The sequence below is a fragment of the Endocarpon pusillum genome (genome assembly GCF_000464535.1).
Source record: "Endocarpon pusillum Z07020 unplaced genomic scaffold scaffold1372, whole genome shotgun sequence".
Lineage (NCBI taxonomy): Eukaryota > Fungi > Ascomycota > Eurotiomycetes > Verrucariales > Verrucariaceae > Endocarpon > Endocarpon pusillum.
The window spans coordinates 271,128-286,530 of NW_006916003.1; the positions used below are offsets into that span (position 1 = coordinate 271,128).

Below are 15,403 nucleotides of genomic sequence, written 5' to 3' on the forward strand. Positions count from 1 at the left end.
GGGTGCCAGAACCAATTGATCAACCATCTGGAACAGGAAATCGTGCTCAGTGCATGGATTTTGAATACGGAATTGAATGACCATCACGACTCTTCCAGCACTGCAACCCATCCTTTTTGTGTAAAGCATAGAAACTTCTCAACACCGAACAAAAATCATTGCATCGAGGAAGACTTCAGTCCCACAACGAACTCAATTCCCAGGTGTATGACGAAAGCCGGGAACAGGTCTGCTGAAGATTCAACAACTGGCTGATTGGTTAACGGAGGGCATGAGGTCCCCGAGAACAAATTCAGTAGCAAGACTGGTATGGTTCACATGCTCTGATCGTCACAAGCCACCACGGTTCCTCGACTGAAAGGAAGGTTAGGTTTTATGCCTTTTGATACGCTGAAAGAGCGGCTTCTGGTCTCAAACAGCATAGCGATCCGCCTCACCTTCGAACTGGGCTTTGAAAACATATGGTGATGCTGCTGGAGTGTTCAAACCGTCACTCAAGCTCGGCAGAGAGACTGGTTCAAATGGCGAGGGCGGTTGGGCGCCAGCGAAGCTTTCGGTACTGCTATATCTCACCAGTCGCTGCATAGACGCGCTCTCAGGACATGCATGATAACCCAATCAGCTCCTTCACCTAAGAACAGCTAAACCACCAGGCAAGCCAGGAATGGGCAGTATGGCGACCTAAAGAAGTTTCCCAGCAGGCACTTCTGGCTCTCCGCCCTAACTCCAGCGTTTGCGCGTCCATGGAAGCTAGGTTATCAGAATTGGAAGTGGTCTTGGTTGCATAATAACCTCAGGCCTACTAGACCTTTCATCGCTATTCAATAGGTGGCAGATCACATGAAGCATCGACAACCAGTTCATTCATAGGCCTCTTCTGAGCTTTCTTCAGCCTCGGGCACGTTTTACTCTTCGATAAAGGGCCGCAAAATGGCCAACCGCAGCTGTTGCAGCCATCAGGACAAGCAGCCAAGCGCGTTGATGCCACCACCTGGAGGTATGGAGGGTCTAGTATGGCAGAAACAAGCTTGAAGCTGGGGCTCAGATCGTAAATCAGAGGATACATGCATTTTGGGATCCCATTTTGCAAAGGTTTACGGAGTATGGTTTATGGCTGATGCCTGCCACCAAAGACGAAGCGACGTTAGCAAAGATTACACGCACAGACCACAAGATTACAAGGGGTGCCACACTAGGCCCAAAAGGGCAATCTTGTCAGAAGCAGATGTCAGACCGTATGAGCGCTCATTGGCCAATTTTTCTACGCGTAATCCCTGAGTTACGCCCGCTTTTGGTTGGTCAATTTCTATCGCAATTTCGCTTCTAATTTCGCTGTACGGAGTACCGTACGGCGAATTTGTGCGAATATCTACGCATGCTGCCCCCCCCCCCAACTAGATAGAACAACTTGCTTTCTACGCCCTCTCCGCAGAAGGTCACACAAAAGCATATCGTCATTTGATATTGAATTGTTCCGATCATCATTGCTGCAGACACTTGACCACTCGCCGCATGCAATTTCTAAAAGATATGAGAGGACCAGCCAAGGACATGAGCTGTAAGGTAGTGTATAACATGAAGCACAGACGAGCACTTGTTCCCTGCATGACTTTGCAAAGGCATCATTGATTCCTGGTTAATGCGCGAAAAAAAATCATGCCAGGTCTATACTATCCGGCCAGATGTCGTTGGTATTGTCTGTCAGCATCACAATTTAGCTCCTGTCCTCCACACATCCACGACTTGGGACTCGCGAAACCAAAAGACATGAACCCAACCTGCTTATATCAATTACAGCTTTCACATTTCCTAAAGATCTTACTGCCAGTCGACTGCCGCTATCCTTGCCGCTACCTTGACACCTTCCTCACGTCGGGTTGAGATCTTCTAGATAATTCTGGGTATCAAAATGTATCCACTGGTAATCCAAAATGCAGCTTGGGAAATAGAAGAACCGTCCCAGCCCGACCCATTATGATTATTGCATTTTTAATAGACAGCCAGGTGTCAGAGCCGGGCTTGCGAGGAGAAAGGATGCTCATATTGTCCAAAGCTTCAGACTGTTGTCAAAAGTCTTTTTAATAACCACATCAGTACCATCGTCGCTTCTCTCGTCAGAGTCGCTAGAATCCTGCTGATCCATCTTGAAGTGCCGCTGTCCGGAACAGCTTGCAACCACAGTGCCGGAAGGGTGGACGGTTGTGCTAGAGACTGCGTCTAATTGCCTTGTCAGCCATGGTTCTTAATTTGTTGCATCATGTTGTGACTTCTTACCATCGTGAAGATGCCAGTCTAGATCTGGTTGCTGTCCTCCCTCTTGACAATGAGTGTTCCTCCACACACGAATATTGCCGTCAACTCCGCCCGCCCACAACTCAAGATCACCACTAGCGTTTGGAGAATTGAAAAGATCGACTTGTAGTCTCTGATTGGTCTCAGCCATCCTGCCCTCAGTCCAACTTAGTAGCTGCCCGGATTTGCGGATGTCGTAAACCATAATGCCGTGACTCTGTCTCTCAACGATGTACAGGTATCGACCACAGGGACTCCATATCAGTTGTGTGATACCTCTCCCGCTAATTCTGCCATCGGCCTCGTTTCCTTCAAGTTTGAACACACCAAGAGATTCTCCCTCTCCGGCAGCATCATATAAGCCGACATGGCGTGAAAAGGTACCTGCTGCCAGAACCTTCGAAGCCGGATCTATAGAAAGCGCAGAAACTATACCTCTCAAGCCAATCGAACCATTTAGCTTTCTCGATCTACGGCTGGCTGCTGTCACAAACAGGCTAGAAGGCCCGTGACCGGGTCGGGTAACATCAAATGTGGCAACAAGATTGCTCGAGCCAGCGATGAAATTTCGTCCATGGCCAGTAAAGAGCAAGGAGTGAGGAGCAATATAGGCCTCCGTGGTGGTGTTCACAAACGGATAAGATGCAATCAGCTCGCTAGAGAGTGCTGAATGCAGCCGAATGGGGTGGTCTGGAATGGAGCATAGAAGTAGACTTGTTGTTGTGTCCTGCAGATCGAAGAGAGGGTATGTCGTAAAGGCCTTTACAGCCTCTACGAAGCGTATATCGGAGTAGGAGTCCAACGGAAGTTCCTGCTTCCTATCCTCGAGTAGATCTGGTGGCCTGCCTTTTCATTCGATCAGCACGCAACAGAATTCGATCAAGAAAGCCCCACACTATAAAGGTTCGAACACAATTATCGGCCGAGTTAGTGATGATAGATGTACCATCAGGGGTCCTGCAGAGCATGAGTGATTGACACGCTATGTACTGTGCAGAGATTACTACCACTGGGCACTTTTGAAGTAGTTGTTCGCACAATAGTTGCGACCATTGCTTCGCAGTATCTGTGCTGATGCCTCCTGTTTGGTGTTGTTGAGAGCTGAATTGAATGCTAGCAGCTTGGGACGTTTCAATCGTAGATCTGCCTCCATTCGCCTTGACATCTGAATTATGCTGCTGGAGTTTCTAGCTTGATATATTTAAGGACAATGAGTCGATGTTACCTGCACAGCAACTTTCTAGAGGGTTTTGAAGACTGAGGTTACGGAGTACGTACTCTGCGGTCCAATTTCATGTTAGGATCAGGAAAATCTACCTTGAGCTCACTCTCCATTGGGCTTGAAATGGCAGAGGAGCTTCCTCAGAGAACCAGTATGTACCGCACACGCGGGGAATATCTCCAACTCAGACCCTTCTACTTCGCCATTGGCTGATGCACAACAGGCTAGTCCAAATGCAGGCAGAAACGCTTTTGGGCCCACGGGGCAGCGAGTGCAGAATTCGCGTTTGACAACTTGCAACGCTTTTGGAACGGCCAGAACCAAACGTCACAGGTACAGCATGGCGAGGCTCCAAACTACCCTTACCATTTTGATTGTCCTTACACCTGATAAATATGACATTGGGTGGTCGCCCGAATACTCGATGGCTCCTGAAGCCTGCCATCTGCTGCGCCACTGTCCAGCTCAGCTTTCACTGACTCATCAGTGTCGATCTTGTCTGGCTGCCTTTATAGATCAGAATCCTGTTCCGAGGTAGGGAGACGGGGGCCGATTCCGAGTCAGCCCTGTGGAGACACGTTCAGGCAGCCATTAGTCCCGCTCTTACGGTCGAGGATACGACATATAGGACAGGTTCAGAAAGTACTTTCGTTTCTTGGCTCTATGGATTCACATCATATTTAGAGCTATTCGCGCCTGCTTCTGTACACTAAATCATTGCTAAATTCCGTATGTGTTGTTCTTGATTTCTGTTCTTCTTTGCAATATTAATAACGACCTTACGAGGCTCCGGCCGAGTTATGGCATTGGTCGATCGTCAAGGTCGACGGTCAAGTGGGCTCTCTCTATCCGTCTTAACAGGTACAGAGAGTACAACTGTGGGAAGCAATGATGCCTGCAAACCTGATGATACTACAATCAAGCATGCCACGATTGTCGACATTGACGTTCAGACTGCCAAACCCAGAGAGGGTCTTACCTTCCAGAGACCTTCAGTCAAGGACCTGACGCGTCGAGGGCCTGCGCAAATCATGAACGGGGCGAAGCAGCATAAAGTGAGCCTTCGATGGGTTCACTTGAGGGCAAATTGCATGAGCTGGATTGAAGAACTAATGGCAAGAGTATGTGAAGAACGAGGTATAGCTATACCCGAGAGTTCAGAGAACTCGCCAAAGAAGAATCCGCTCCTTCGAAAGGATCTCTGGGCCGACTTGTTTCACGGAAAAGCATCTGATCAGATCCAAACTCGATTCATGGGGCCCACCTGTATTCAGTTCTCCTCCAATTTGGAAGACGAAATGTCGGATACAAATGGCTCGACTGGAGGGAGTAGAGATAATATCGTCCTATACCTACCGTTCCTACATTGGGAATCCTATGACGCGTGGACAGAAAGGGAGGATTTGACACGATCCATTTCAGCAAACAAGCCTGGGAAACCACAGCCAGACAGAGACTTTGTCGCGGAATATCTACACCATGGAACAGCTCCATTCCATGACCGACGGTCTCTTCATCAGGCTTACTATCATGATTTTGGTATGACTAGATCACTGCCACAATACAAGCAAGTCATGCAGAGTTTCACTTCGCAGACGCATCCGGACTCGGTCAAAATGATGGTCGTCGATCAATTGTGGCTGTGGGTGATCAAAGGCACGGGGGTCAGCGAAGAAGGATCGCAGCCGGATCTCGTCGTCACAGCCTTCCCCGATAGGTTCAACGGTGCTTATGATTCCGCAAATGTTTATAATAGCATCATTGAGCATTTAGAAAGGGGGCTGCAGCCACCTTTGAGAACGGCAAACAATCTTGTGGCGGCGATCTTGGAGCATTGCACAGGTATTTTCTTTCAGCGACAGCTGGAGCAGGACAAATGGTTTGTCGAGTTCTTCGCGGCAGCTATTGGGACTGTCGTAAGTCTATCTAACACATCTTCCTCAGCACCTAGCTAAGATCGAACCGCCAGAGGAATAGTCAAAAGTTGGCATTTAACAACTTTTGCTTGAAGTCCAGAGAATTGAAAGATCTAGAAGACCAGGAAGCTTCCCTGGCGGAAACGGCTGGCAAACTCGAAGACGCAGCCTTCTCCATCAGTGTCGAGACGTCCCTAGTACAAGACATCAAGGACATCATTGACGAACTCAGCTGCGTCGATTACATCCTGCACCGGCAACAAGATGTTGTCGCATCACTGCTCCGGTCGCAAAACAGCCGAAGTCTCAAAACTATTGGCGAGATGGTGAAGGAGCGTAGAGACACGTGGGCGAGCATTGCAAAAACTGCCCACGTGGCCTACGACGAAATTCAAACTCAAATGGATGTCAAGCAAAAGCAAGCCAACCTTTCAGAAACACGGTCTTCTCGACACCAGGCAAGTCTCCTAATTTCCAATGAAGACACATATCACTGGCGGACACCCCACCCAAAACATGCGATCCCGCTAACGAATAACATCCTCAGGCCCAGGAGTCTGCTCGGTATGGGCGCACAGTCCTCCTACTCACCGTCGTGACAATCATCTTCCTCCCAATGTCATTCCTAGCCACTTGGTTCGGCATGAACGTCAGGGACCCGGGTGCGAGTAGCCTGCCTCTCTACCAAATTGCGGCCATCATATTCCCAATCTCGATAGCCATTGCACTCTTTGCTCTGGTCGTCGCATTCAGTGAGAAGCTGCGCGATTTTATCGTGGACGGTGTAAGGGATGTGCTTGACTTCGTTCTGGGAGCCCTGGGGACGAACAGGTCCAGGAGCCGTAGGAGAAGGCAAAAGAGGCGCATAAACAGGCGGCAGCAGTATATTGAGTCGGGGACAGTGGGTGATTCGCGCGATTGCTGAATGATGACAGAGTAGTGTTGTCGCTGTTGGTAGTATGTTTGGATTTTGAGGTCTACTCTACATTCATTAGAATCTTTGAGTGCTTTCATACGAGCCAGACGCAGTCCCCTGCTTGAATTTTCTGCTGTTAGCCGTGCGGTCGAGGCTGTTGGGATTGCAGCTAGATGTGGCGACTATGTTGACTTCATCTGGAGCCGGCTTTCCACCATTTTGAACAATGTTGAGATTTTCGTTCCGCTGGTATGTTCCTTTCCGTTGAATATTGGCTTCAGCTTCTGGGAACGTGGTATTTCAATCTGCCCTGTTCCTCCTCATCAGACAACGTGAACAGTTATACTATGGAACAGGGGTCAATTGCAGATGCACATAGATAAGGGCAACTGCACTTGATGTCCATCTTATAACTCGATTAGCTTGAGCTCCGTAGATTATAGAAAGGCTGCCAATACACCAACAAGAATGGAAAACAGCGTCAGGCTGGGCCGGGGACAGAATGTTCGTTACTCTACCAGTGCTCAGCAGGAGAAGGCCCTTGAAACTATGCCTAAATTACCATCAATGTGTGCTTAGTTTCGGCCTAATCGTGATATGATCTAGGTTACATAGAGTTATGCAGTTGAACATCTGAAATCCAAAACAATTATGTTATTTCAGACGTCATTTTAGGAAAATAACGATCAAACTATGACTGAATATAGGTCATTTGAGCCTCCTGACTATCATTAAAATAATATACGTCTGTTTAAATTACTAAGTACCAATACCTCGTCATTTTTAGAGCGCTTCTCCCGGTAACTTCAAGTTCAAGTTGTACAGTACTGAATGCCAAGATTTACATCACCTCCTTTCTCCTTGGCGCGCTCCGTCGAAAGTTGCACGCGTTCCACTGCGGGTTGTCGAACATTGCCCTTAATCAAAAACCCCTTACATCCTTATTTAGACCAGCAAACATGTTTGGCAGCGGGTCCAAGCCAAGCTTAGGCTTGAGTATCAGCACGTCGGCCGCGAAGTAAGCAGATTCTTGAATCTCCCTCCGAGCACTTGTCCAATCTCTGGGGCATTCTACACGCAAACTTATATCACTGAACCTGGGAGCATTAGCTGACAAAATTACACATAGCGCTTCAAATCCAGCCGGCACAGCTTCAAGTCAACCTGCTGCAGGCTCATTGTTCGGAGGTTTTGGTTCTACGACTACATCGCAATCACAACAGCAAGGTGGATTGTTTGGCAGCGCATCGTCTCAGCCAGGTCAGAGCGGAGGATTGTTTGGAGGGTCCACCTCACAGCCTGCCCAGAGTGGAGGCTTGTTTGGTTCTACAGCATCACAACCAGCTGGTGGCGGTCTCTTGGGCTCGACAACATCTCAGCCAGCCAGCACTGCATTATTTGGAGCAACATCATCACAGCCAGCCAGTGGAGGACTGTTTGGAATGGTGGACTTTTCGGTGCCGCCGCATCAAAACCAGCCTCCAGCGGCGGCCTCTTCGGAACGGCTGCAGGGCAGACTGCTCCAAGTAGTGGTCTGTTCGGATCAACTTCACAATCAACACAAGGTGGAGGGCTCTTTGGTACTGCTTCCTCACAGACTGCACCAAGTGGCGGTCTTTCTGGGGGGGATTCTTCCCAATCCTCACAGGCAGGTGGCCTGTTCGGCGCCATGCCCTCCCAGCCAAGCCAAGGTCTCTTCAGCAAACCTCAAGCACCACAAGCGGGTAGCCTTCTTGGTGGATCCAACCAGGGCGGTGCCTCTCAGCCAGCAGCAACGCTCAACCTTGGCCAACAGACGACTTTGGGTGCTTCAAGCTCTGGCACCAGAATCGATCTCGAGCATCTTCGCCCTACTACTAAATTTGATCACCTTACTGAAGACCTCCAAAGAGAAATCCTCAACCTCGACACCGCTATACTGAATGAAATCAACAGGTGCAATGAAGTATCCAATCTTCTTCCTGCGATTGCGGCTACAGGTTCTAATATTCCCAATGACGTCGCTTACGTTGCACAGAAATTAGAGGAGGTGGAAACCGGTCTAGAAAATGACGCAGAGGAGATTCAAGATCTCAAAGAGAACGTCGTGAAGAAAGACGCGAATGAAGCCAAGGTCTGCTTCAGAGAAGTTGACCGGCTCAAGATGCCTGCGCAATATCAAGCTTCAGTGACCGGCCCAGCGGCATCCGTCTCCGGGGTTTATGGTGGCCATGGCTTGTCAGGCTGGTGGAATCATCCCCAAACCCTGCAACGCAGCATTCGTGGAGGAAGTGGCACAGGCGGTTCAAGAAGCTTGCAATTGCCAGGTGACGAGGATGAAGACGCACCAGCTGGGGTACCAACCAATATAGTTGACTTCTTCGATCGGAAGACTGACGAGATGAGAAAAGCCCTCGCTGAAAATAAGTCACTGCTCACCGAGATCGAGGAATTCGTGATGAGTGTGGAGAACAAGATTGTAGTGAAACAACGTGAGGTGACGGGAAGAGATGGCAGGGCGTCTGGCCTTCAAGGCGAAGATGATCCGGTCAACCTTCTTCGATACGTCTTTGGTGAGTTTGAGAGAAGCTTGTACGAAGTGGCCGACAAAGTGGGTAGCGCGAGGGATGGTGTACAGGAGCTATTTCTAGGCAGAACAGATGCCAGCGGTCGAACAAGTCACAAGACGGCCTGGTGAGCAGCTCACGAGACGAAAACTGAGACTTGCTCGTTATGATACCCCATCCGCAATGATCTACTTCCCATGGAATGCGTGGAATATCTCGGCGACCACACGAAGCATTTCTCAAGCCAAAAATGTGCCTCGAATCTACTTTCTACGATCCTACTCCCCTACCAACCGCGAGACCAAGGCTGCCACCCCTATTCCTTTCGTACTTTGGTGATCATTATGTACACCAACAGATTTTGTGCAAAGTTTGAAGCCAATGCCCAGAGGGAAGAATGGCGGCCAACCTGAGTCGGAAACCCATTCCATACCGAGGCGGCTGCCAAGGTCGTCATGTTGCGGTAAGTATGAAGCATTCCCGTCACTTTCTTTGGAGCTGTAAGGCTAATCCCAGGCCCAGAAATGACAGACCATCCTACACACTCGTCCACGTACATCAACTTCCTTGCAACCATGTCCATCAATCCTGATGCTGTGGATGGAGGTCTTAGGACGATGATATCAATGCCCCCTGATATTCCTCCCCAGTTAATAGGTATGATATATGGATATCCAATCATAGTCACTGAGGTGCTAAATGCCAAATAGCTATAGAATGTAACAATGCAAGTCATACGCTCTTCGCTCTTCGGCTGTCTTTCTTTCATCTAGCTGAAGTGCACACCAACGAGCCATGCTCCCTATTAACCAGGCTAACCTTGATATACATCATTTAAACCTATACCTCTACGTCCTCCTTCCTCTCTTCTCGCGCGCGCTCATTCGCTCGCATCGACTACCAATGCACCACTACAAACAAACTACTGTAGTACACCAGAAGAAAAGTTCTTGGCAAGCATTGTTCGAGCTCAGGCTGGAAGGCACCAGCACATTAATAAATTTCTATCATTTACTCTACATCTTTCCTCATTGCCCACGATTGTGGAGCTCTACATATCTTTATTGTCTTATCTATCTTTAGAATTCGGCAATATGTCCGGTGTCGATGATGCAGAGCCTTCTCTAATTGAGTATGCACGTTTTCACGGGCTTGCTGACAATCACCTCCATCAGGACATTGGCAGATATCTTCCTTCAAATCTACTTCTGCCCATTGCAAATGCCAGCCTCCCAGAATTCAAGTTGCCATGCTTCGAACTCCCCACCGAGACCAAGTTCGGGCTTGACAGCAAAGCAGCCTCACTTTTGGCATCATGTATGACGACCCAGCAGGCGCTACCCTCTCATGATACTCTGTCCGATCATCATCGGGTGAAGAATTTGAAAATTGAACAACCAGTCCTAAGAACAGACCATGATAATGATATGAACAAGATGCGCTTTTGGAAACTACCCAAGGCATCTTTGAATCTGCAATGCATCGACTCAGCTGAGCACGAGGATGAAGAGCTCGATAATACTCTTACACTAACAGGCCTCGCGGCCGAGTGGGATAAGAAGCTTGCAGAAGAAAAATTACAGACAACTCGAGAGATTCTCAAAGCATTGCAAGATACTCTCCGGCCTGTCTATACACCTGAGATGCATGATGCTATCATGGAGGAAGGAATGACTTGTACAAAGGTAAGCAAGTCGACAGCGCAGAAATACTTCGCCCTAACGTTTATCAGCGTTCTCGTCTCGAGCCAATATCTCCGCCACTACTACCTTGCGAAGCTGATCACGAGCCCTACATTCCTTCATCATCCCCGTTACGCATGCAATTAATATCCGATGTCCCAGATGGTCACGACGAACAGATGGAAAAGGTGAATGAAGATATTTCGAACCAGATGAGCATAACGTCTGAGAACGCAATGCCAGCGGCCGTTGGTCAAGTGGAACAGCTCCTGCATTTTGCCGAACATGGTCCAGCATTCGATGAATTACCTCCTCTTGAGATACCTGGACAAACTCCGGTCAGGAAAGCGCAGCCTTCAAAACTTCTTAAGCTTGAACCACCTGAACTCGAGCCCTTGACAGCGCCCAAAGCTCTTGGAGAACGAGGTGCTCAGTCAACGAGGCTTGCTTCCGCACATAAAGACGTATTGCCAGAACTAATGGAATGGGAGGACCTCAGCTGCAATGGTACTGATCAGCCTTTCCAGGACGAGCTCTTTGCAAAATTGGCTCATGAAGCAGCAAACGCAATCGAAAAAAACCTGGCCGGGGAGAAACTCGAACCAGCAGATATCATCACGCGGGTTGAGGTGCCAAAGCTGGATAACGTCACGTTCCAAGCGCCCATGACCAAAATCCATCCAAGGGCGTTGGTGCAGGGGATGGTAGAGTGCCATCTAAAAGATACACGTAGAAGCTTCGACAAAGCATTAGAGCGGAAGATGAGGTGGGCACCGATCCCGAGCGGTCACCTAGACCCTCCCACCGATGAGCCCATTGAGCCTTCGCCACACCTCAACAAGTGGATATGCCAGCCTACGTTTACTACTAAAGCGGAGGATTTACTATGGAGACCTGATATGCTACGGATTTTGAGCATCAACGAAGAAGATGATGAAGAACAGTTGGAGATAGACTCATCTTTGAGGGATGAAGCTGTGCAGATGTCTCATCCAATGCTCAAGAGACCGGGGGCTCTAGATGCGGCAGAGTCCACCAACACACCCCAACCCTGTCAGCTATCGGTGCCTCAAGCTAAGCTGTTTCCTTCAACTTTCGGATCTCTCGCGGGGTTCATGGATACCCGCAACGCATACAAAAAACCTCGTTTGGATATAGCATCAAAGGCAGATGGGACGCTGGCAACACCCACTACAGGTTTGGAGAAGAAAATGGTGGAAAATATTCAGGTCCCTGCAACACCAACAGAAGGGCCTCCTACAAATGTAGCTACATTCAGTGTACCTCTGGTGTTCAAGATCACTTCACCACGGAGTATCATTATCCGATCTGGCCTTCTGAACTCCAACCGTCTCCTCACACAGGCCCTTGAGAATCGACCTGATCCACCTTTGGTTATAATATATCGAGATCTAGAATACGAAAATAGCACGGCCGGATCGCCCGACATGATAATCACACCCACCAGCGTCGCTATATTCACAACCCTTCAAGCAACCATGCAGCGATCTCTGCCTGGACAAGGATCTTCACACCCGCCAATCTTCCATCGCATTCATCGTCTTTCTGACTCGTACGACCGGCTTTTCGTTCTCACTACCATGCCACCATTAGACACCTCCCTCGACTCGTCCACGACCTGTTCTCAAATATCCACCTTAAATTCATTCTGCGCTTCCCTCTCACGTCCTCAATCAGACTGTATCGTACAACCAATACTCATCCCAAACGCACCTTCCCAACCTCCCGTTCCAAGTATCCCCTCCAAACGAGCCTCAGCGACTTCATTCCCACTCTACCAATGGACATACGCCCTCATCGCGAAAGATTCGCTACCTAATGCCAGCGGTCCTAGTCCAACCCTCCTCCCCTCCGAAACCGTGTGGGAGCTCTTCCTCATGAAAGCGGGACTGAACCCCTACGCAGCACAGGTGGTATTAAGCATGCTCAAAAAGCGCGCAGATCATCACGATCACCAGCAAAAGGAACATCAGCAGAAGCAAGGAGAATGCAGTAGTGGCGCTCTGTTGTGGGGTCTCCGCGCATTCGTGCAGATGGGAAAGGAGGAACGGATGAGGATTTTTGCGGGACTCATTGGCAGAAAGGCAGTTGAGAGGGTTAGTGATGTGCTTGATCAGTCTTGGGGTGGCGGTTGTCAGGTATCAGGTCTAGACGCCAGATGCGAGGGTGCTTCAAGTATTTGGGAAGCGCATCTCGGTAGTGGTGGTGATGGTGGTGGTGAGGCTATGCCTGTTGATTGACTGATCTAATAATTCTCACATTAAACAACAAGAAATGCAGAATCGCGTTTTTCTGCAGATGCTGACTTAGCAGGCCGCACCCATCGTACCGTGTATTCTCTAGGTCATTTTAACACATACTATCATCACGAATGCAACATGGACTTATCTCTTACCACGTACATACTTTCGTGTCGCTTTCGCCAGTGAGAAGTCTATCATCCATCCATGCAAAACTCCCCCCATAAAAGAAAAGAACGCCAATGATGCTCGTTTGATCATGTATGTACCTCAATACTCCGTACTCTGATCGAAAAAGAAAATGGGAAATGGAGAAAAAAGGGCAGAGCGAACAATGAATCTCCGACGTGCGCGCGCGAGGATTATATCGAACGAGTTGGAAGTCGAGGGTGAAGACGGTGATTCAAGTCAGTGGTCTGTTCCAGATGGATAGATGGGTAGCGCTCATCAGGAAGCTGCCTGAGCGGTGGAGGCGCAGCCTGATCAAGGCTGAGTCGAAGTTGAGCCGGGCCCTGATTTTGGCGTACATAAAGCGGGCATCAGGGCCAACCAGAAGAGGTAGTTGAGGTCGGTCAGTTTGGGTTGAGTTATAGCGCGGCAGAAGTCTCGCCGCGAGCTAGAAGAAAGAGAAGACAGGAACTTCGAGCTCAACTTGCCCAAAAAGATCATCATCCAGCGCGCCATGGATTAGACCGGGGGAGCATATCTCGCCTGTACCAAAACTTCTAGTACGGGAAGCGTTGCAGGGATTAGAGAAGAGGAAGAACAGTCTTCACGGGCCAATAGCTGCACGCCAAAGCGAGGTTCTTGGTACGAACATGGTTGAGGGTGCTCGGGTTATGCAGAAATCGTGGGATTAGCCTGAAGATGTGTTTTGATGAAGCCGAGGAGAGCAGTATTGTTCTGTCTGTCTGAATTTGCTCTACAGGAGAGCTGTAAGAATTGGAGAAATTGTCGTCATTATCAAAGCGTTCTTTAATGCCCTATGATAGTGATCCGGTTTTGTCAATTCCTTTGAATTCACGATAGATTGAGCTGTTCGACTACCAAGTTTTCTCTGAACAGAAATCAATCATACTTACCACCTTGGCGAGCGCTTAATCATCTCATCCTTGACCTGTCTGACGTAAATCGAACGCGGCCATAATTGGCCGCTAACATATATTTTATCTGCCAAAAACAACATCTGTATATCTTCCGCGTAGATTAATTTGGCCGGTCCTTAGTCTTCCAGGCCTGTGAGCATCAATGCCTATATTGGCAAGATTAGCATGGACGATCGATGGAGACAATCCAAGCAGCTCGGAAGTTCCGAGTCAGCTACCCAGACAAGCACCCTTCACCAAGTTGGAGCGATAGAGTGTCAATACCTGTCACCTTGCGTGAGGAAACGTGTACTAAGTTAGTTAGCTTGAGCCAATACCAATGCTGACCGAGTGCATCTTGAATTGAGACATGGAGATCTGGTTGGCCACAAGGTAATTATGACTATGGAAGATCTACCTCCAAAGTCTAGACCGGTCGGGGTGTGAAATAAGGAAAGTCAAAAGTTGATTGATTTTCTAGTTACGAGTAACTTTCTCTGGTGTCATGTGACTGAGACTTGACATGTCACGTGCAGACGCCAAGGCCTGACAGGGTCCGGAGGACCTCCGATGCGGCCCACCCTCACCATGGTTACGCCAGACAGTGTTCCGTAATGTGTGTGACTTGGTCAAACCGTCCTGCTACCCAAGACGTATTATATTATCATGGTATTACCGCTGACTCTGTATGTGAATTGGGCCATCGTACAATGTATATAATTTATATAAGTATAAGTATAAGGAGATTTGATCAGGGCTACCTCTTTCGGACATTGACTACATCAATCACTCATCCTCTCTTTCCACTCTTCTAACAACCAGTCCATTCAATCAATCACTCAATCAATCAATCATGGGGCCGTGCCTGACCAAAATCAAATCGCAGCGCCAGCCCACCTCCCCACCCTCCTCTCGTCCGTTACGAGACTCACAACCACAACCACAACGACCATCATCATCACAACGACCATCCCAATCCCAGTCCCATCCCTCCCATCCATCACAACAAGCAGAACCACAGTCACAGTCACAGTCACAACGAACATCTCCATCCCAATCCCCCTCAACGACCATCTCCCCAGTCACAGCGACCATCTCCCCAGTCACAACGACCATCTCCCAAGTCACAACGACCATCTCCCCAATCACAACGACCATCTCCACAGTCACAACGACCATCTCCATCTCAATCCCAATCCCGCCCCTCCCATCCATCACAACAAGCCCAACCACAACCAGACCCGCTATTCGGAAGCCCCATCCCCGCCGCCGTCATCGCCGCCGCCAGCGCCCATCCCTTCCACCCGCACCCTATGGGATGCTTCTGCCACAACTGCCGCCCGAGCATGTACTCCGAGTCCGGCACCCAATGGCGCATCAGCTCCGCGAGTTCCCCGGGGTTTTTGCAGACCGATCATGTCCTGGACTGCAAGTGCTATCTGTGCGTCAGTGGCTGGGATGCGGCAGCCCGGAGGTTGGGTGA

General features: G+C 49.1%; 5 protein-coding genes across 5 annotated transcripts; 4 read left to right on the forward strand and 1 right to left on the reverse strand.

Moving 5' to 3' along the window:
• Window positions 1–2,038: 2,038 nt before the first annotated feature.
• Window positions 2,039–3,457, reverse strand: EPUS_02035 (uncharacterized protein; the record flags this gene model as incomplete). Its single annotated transcript, XM_007801867.1, has 3 exons — window positions 2,039–2,217; window positions 2,275–3,138; window positions 3,331–3,457. The coding sequence occupies 3 exons, from the start codon at window positions 3,455–3,457 to the stop codon at window positions 2,039–2,041; spliced, it is 1,170 nt and encodes a 389-aa protein (XP_007800058.1).
• An 857-nt stretch (window positions 3,458–4,314) lies between these two features.
• On the forward strand, window positions 4,315–6,355 carry EPUS_02036 (uncharacterized protein; the record flags this gene model as incomplete). Its single annotated transcript, XM_007801868.1, has 3 exons — window positions 4,315–5,430; window positions 5,484–5,837; window positions 5,978–6,355. The coding sequence occupies 3 exons, from the start codon at window positions 4,315–4,317 to the stop codon at window positions 6,353–6,355; spliced, it is 1,848 nt and encodes a 615-aa protein (XP_007800059.1).
• Window positions 6,356–7,305: 950 nt separating this feature from the next.
• On the forward strand, window positions 7,306–9,023 carry EPUS_02037 (uncharacterized protein; the record flags this gene model as incomplete). The annotated part of the gene is made up of 3 exons (XM_007801869.1): window positions 7,306–7,364; window positions 7,476–7,606; window positions 7,654–9,023. 3 exons carry the CDS (start codon window positions 7,306–7,308, stop codon window positions 9,021–9,023), a joined length of 1,560 nt encoding a protein of 519 aa, XP_007800060.1.
• A 963-nt stretch (window positions 9,024–9,986) lies between these two features.
• On the forward strand, window positions 9,987–12,835 carry EPUS_02038 (uncharacterized protein; the record flags this gene model as incomplete). Its single annotated transcript, XM_007801870.1, has 2 exons — window positions 9,987–10,577; window positions 10,625–12,835. The coding sequence occupies 2 exons, from the start codon at window positions 9,987–9,989 to the stop codon at window positions 12,833–12,835; spliced, it is 2,802 nt and encodes a 933-aa protein (XP_007800061.1).
• A 1,938-nt stretch (window positions 12,836–14,773) lies between these two features.
• Window positions 14,774–15,403, forward strand: EPUS_02039 (uncharacterized protein; the record flags this gene model as incomplete). Its single annotated transcript, XM_007801871.1, has 1 exon — window positions 14,774–15,403. One exon carries the CDS (start codon window positions 14,774–14,776, stop codon window positions 15,401–15,403), a length of 630 nt encoding a protein of 209 aa, XP_007800062.1.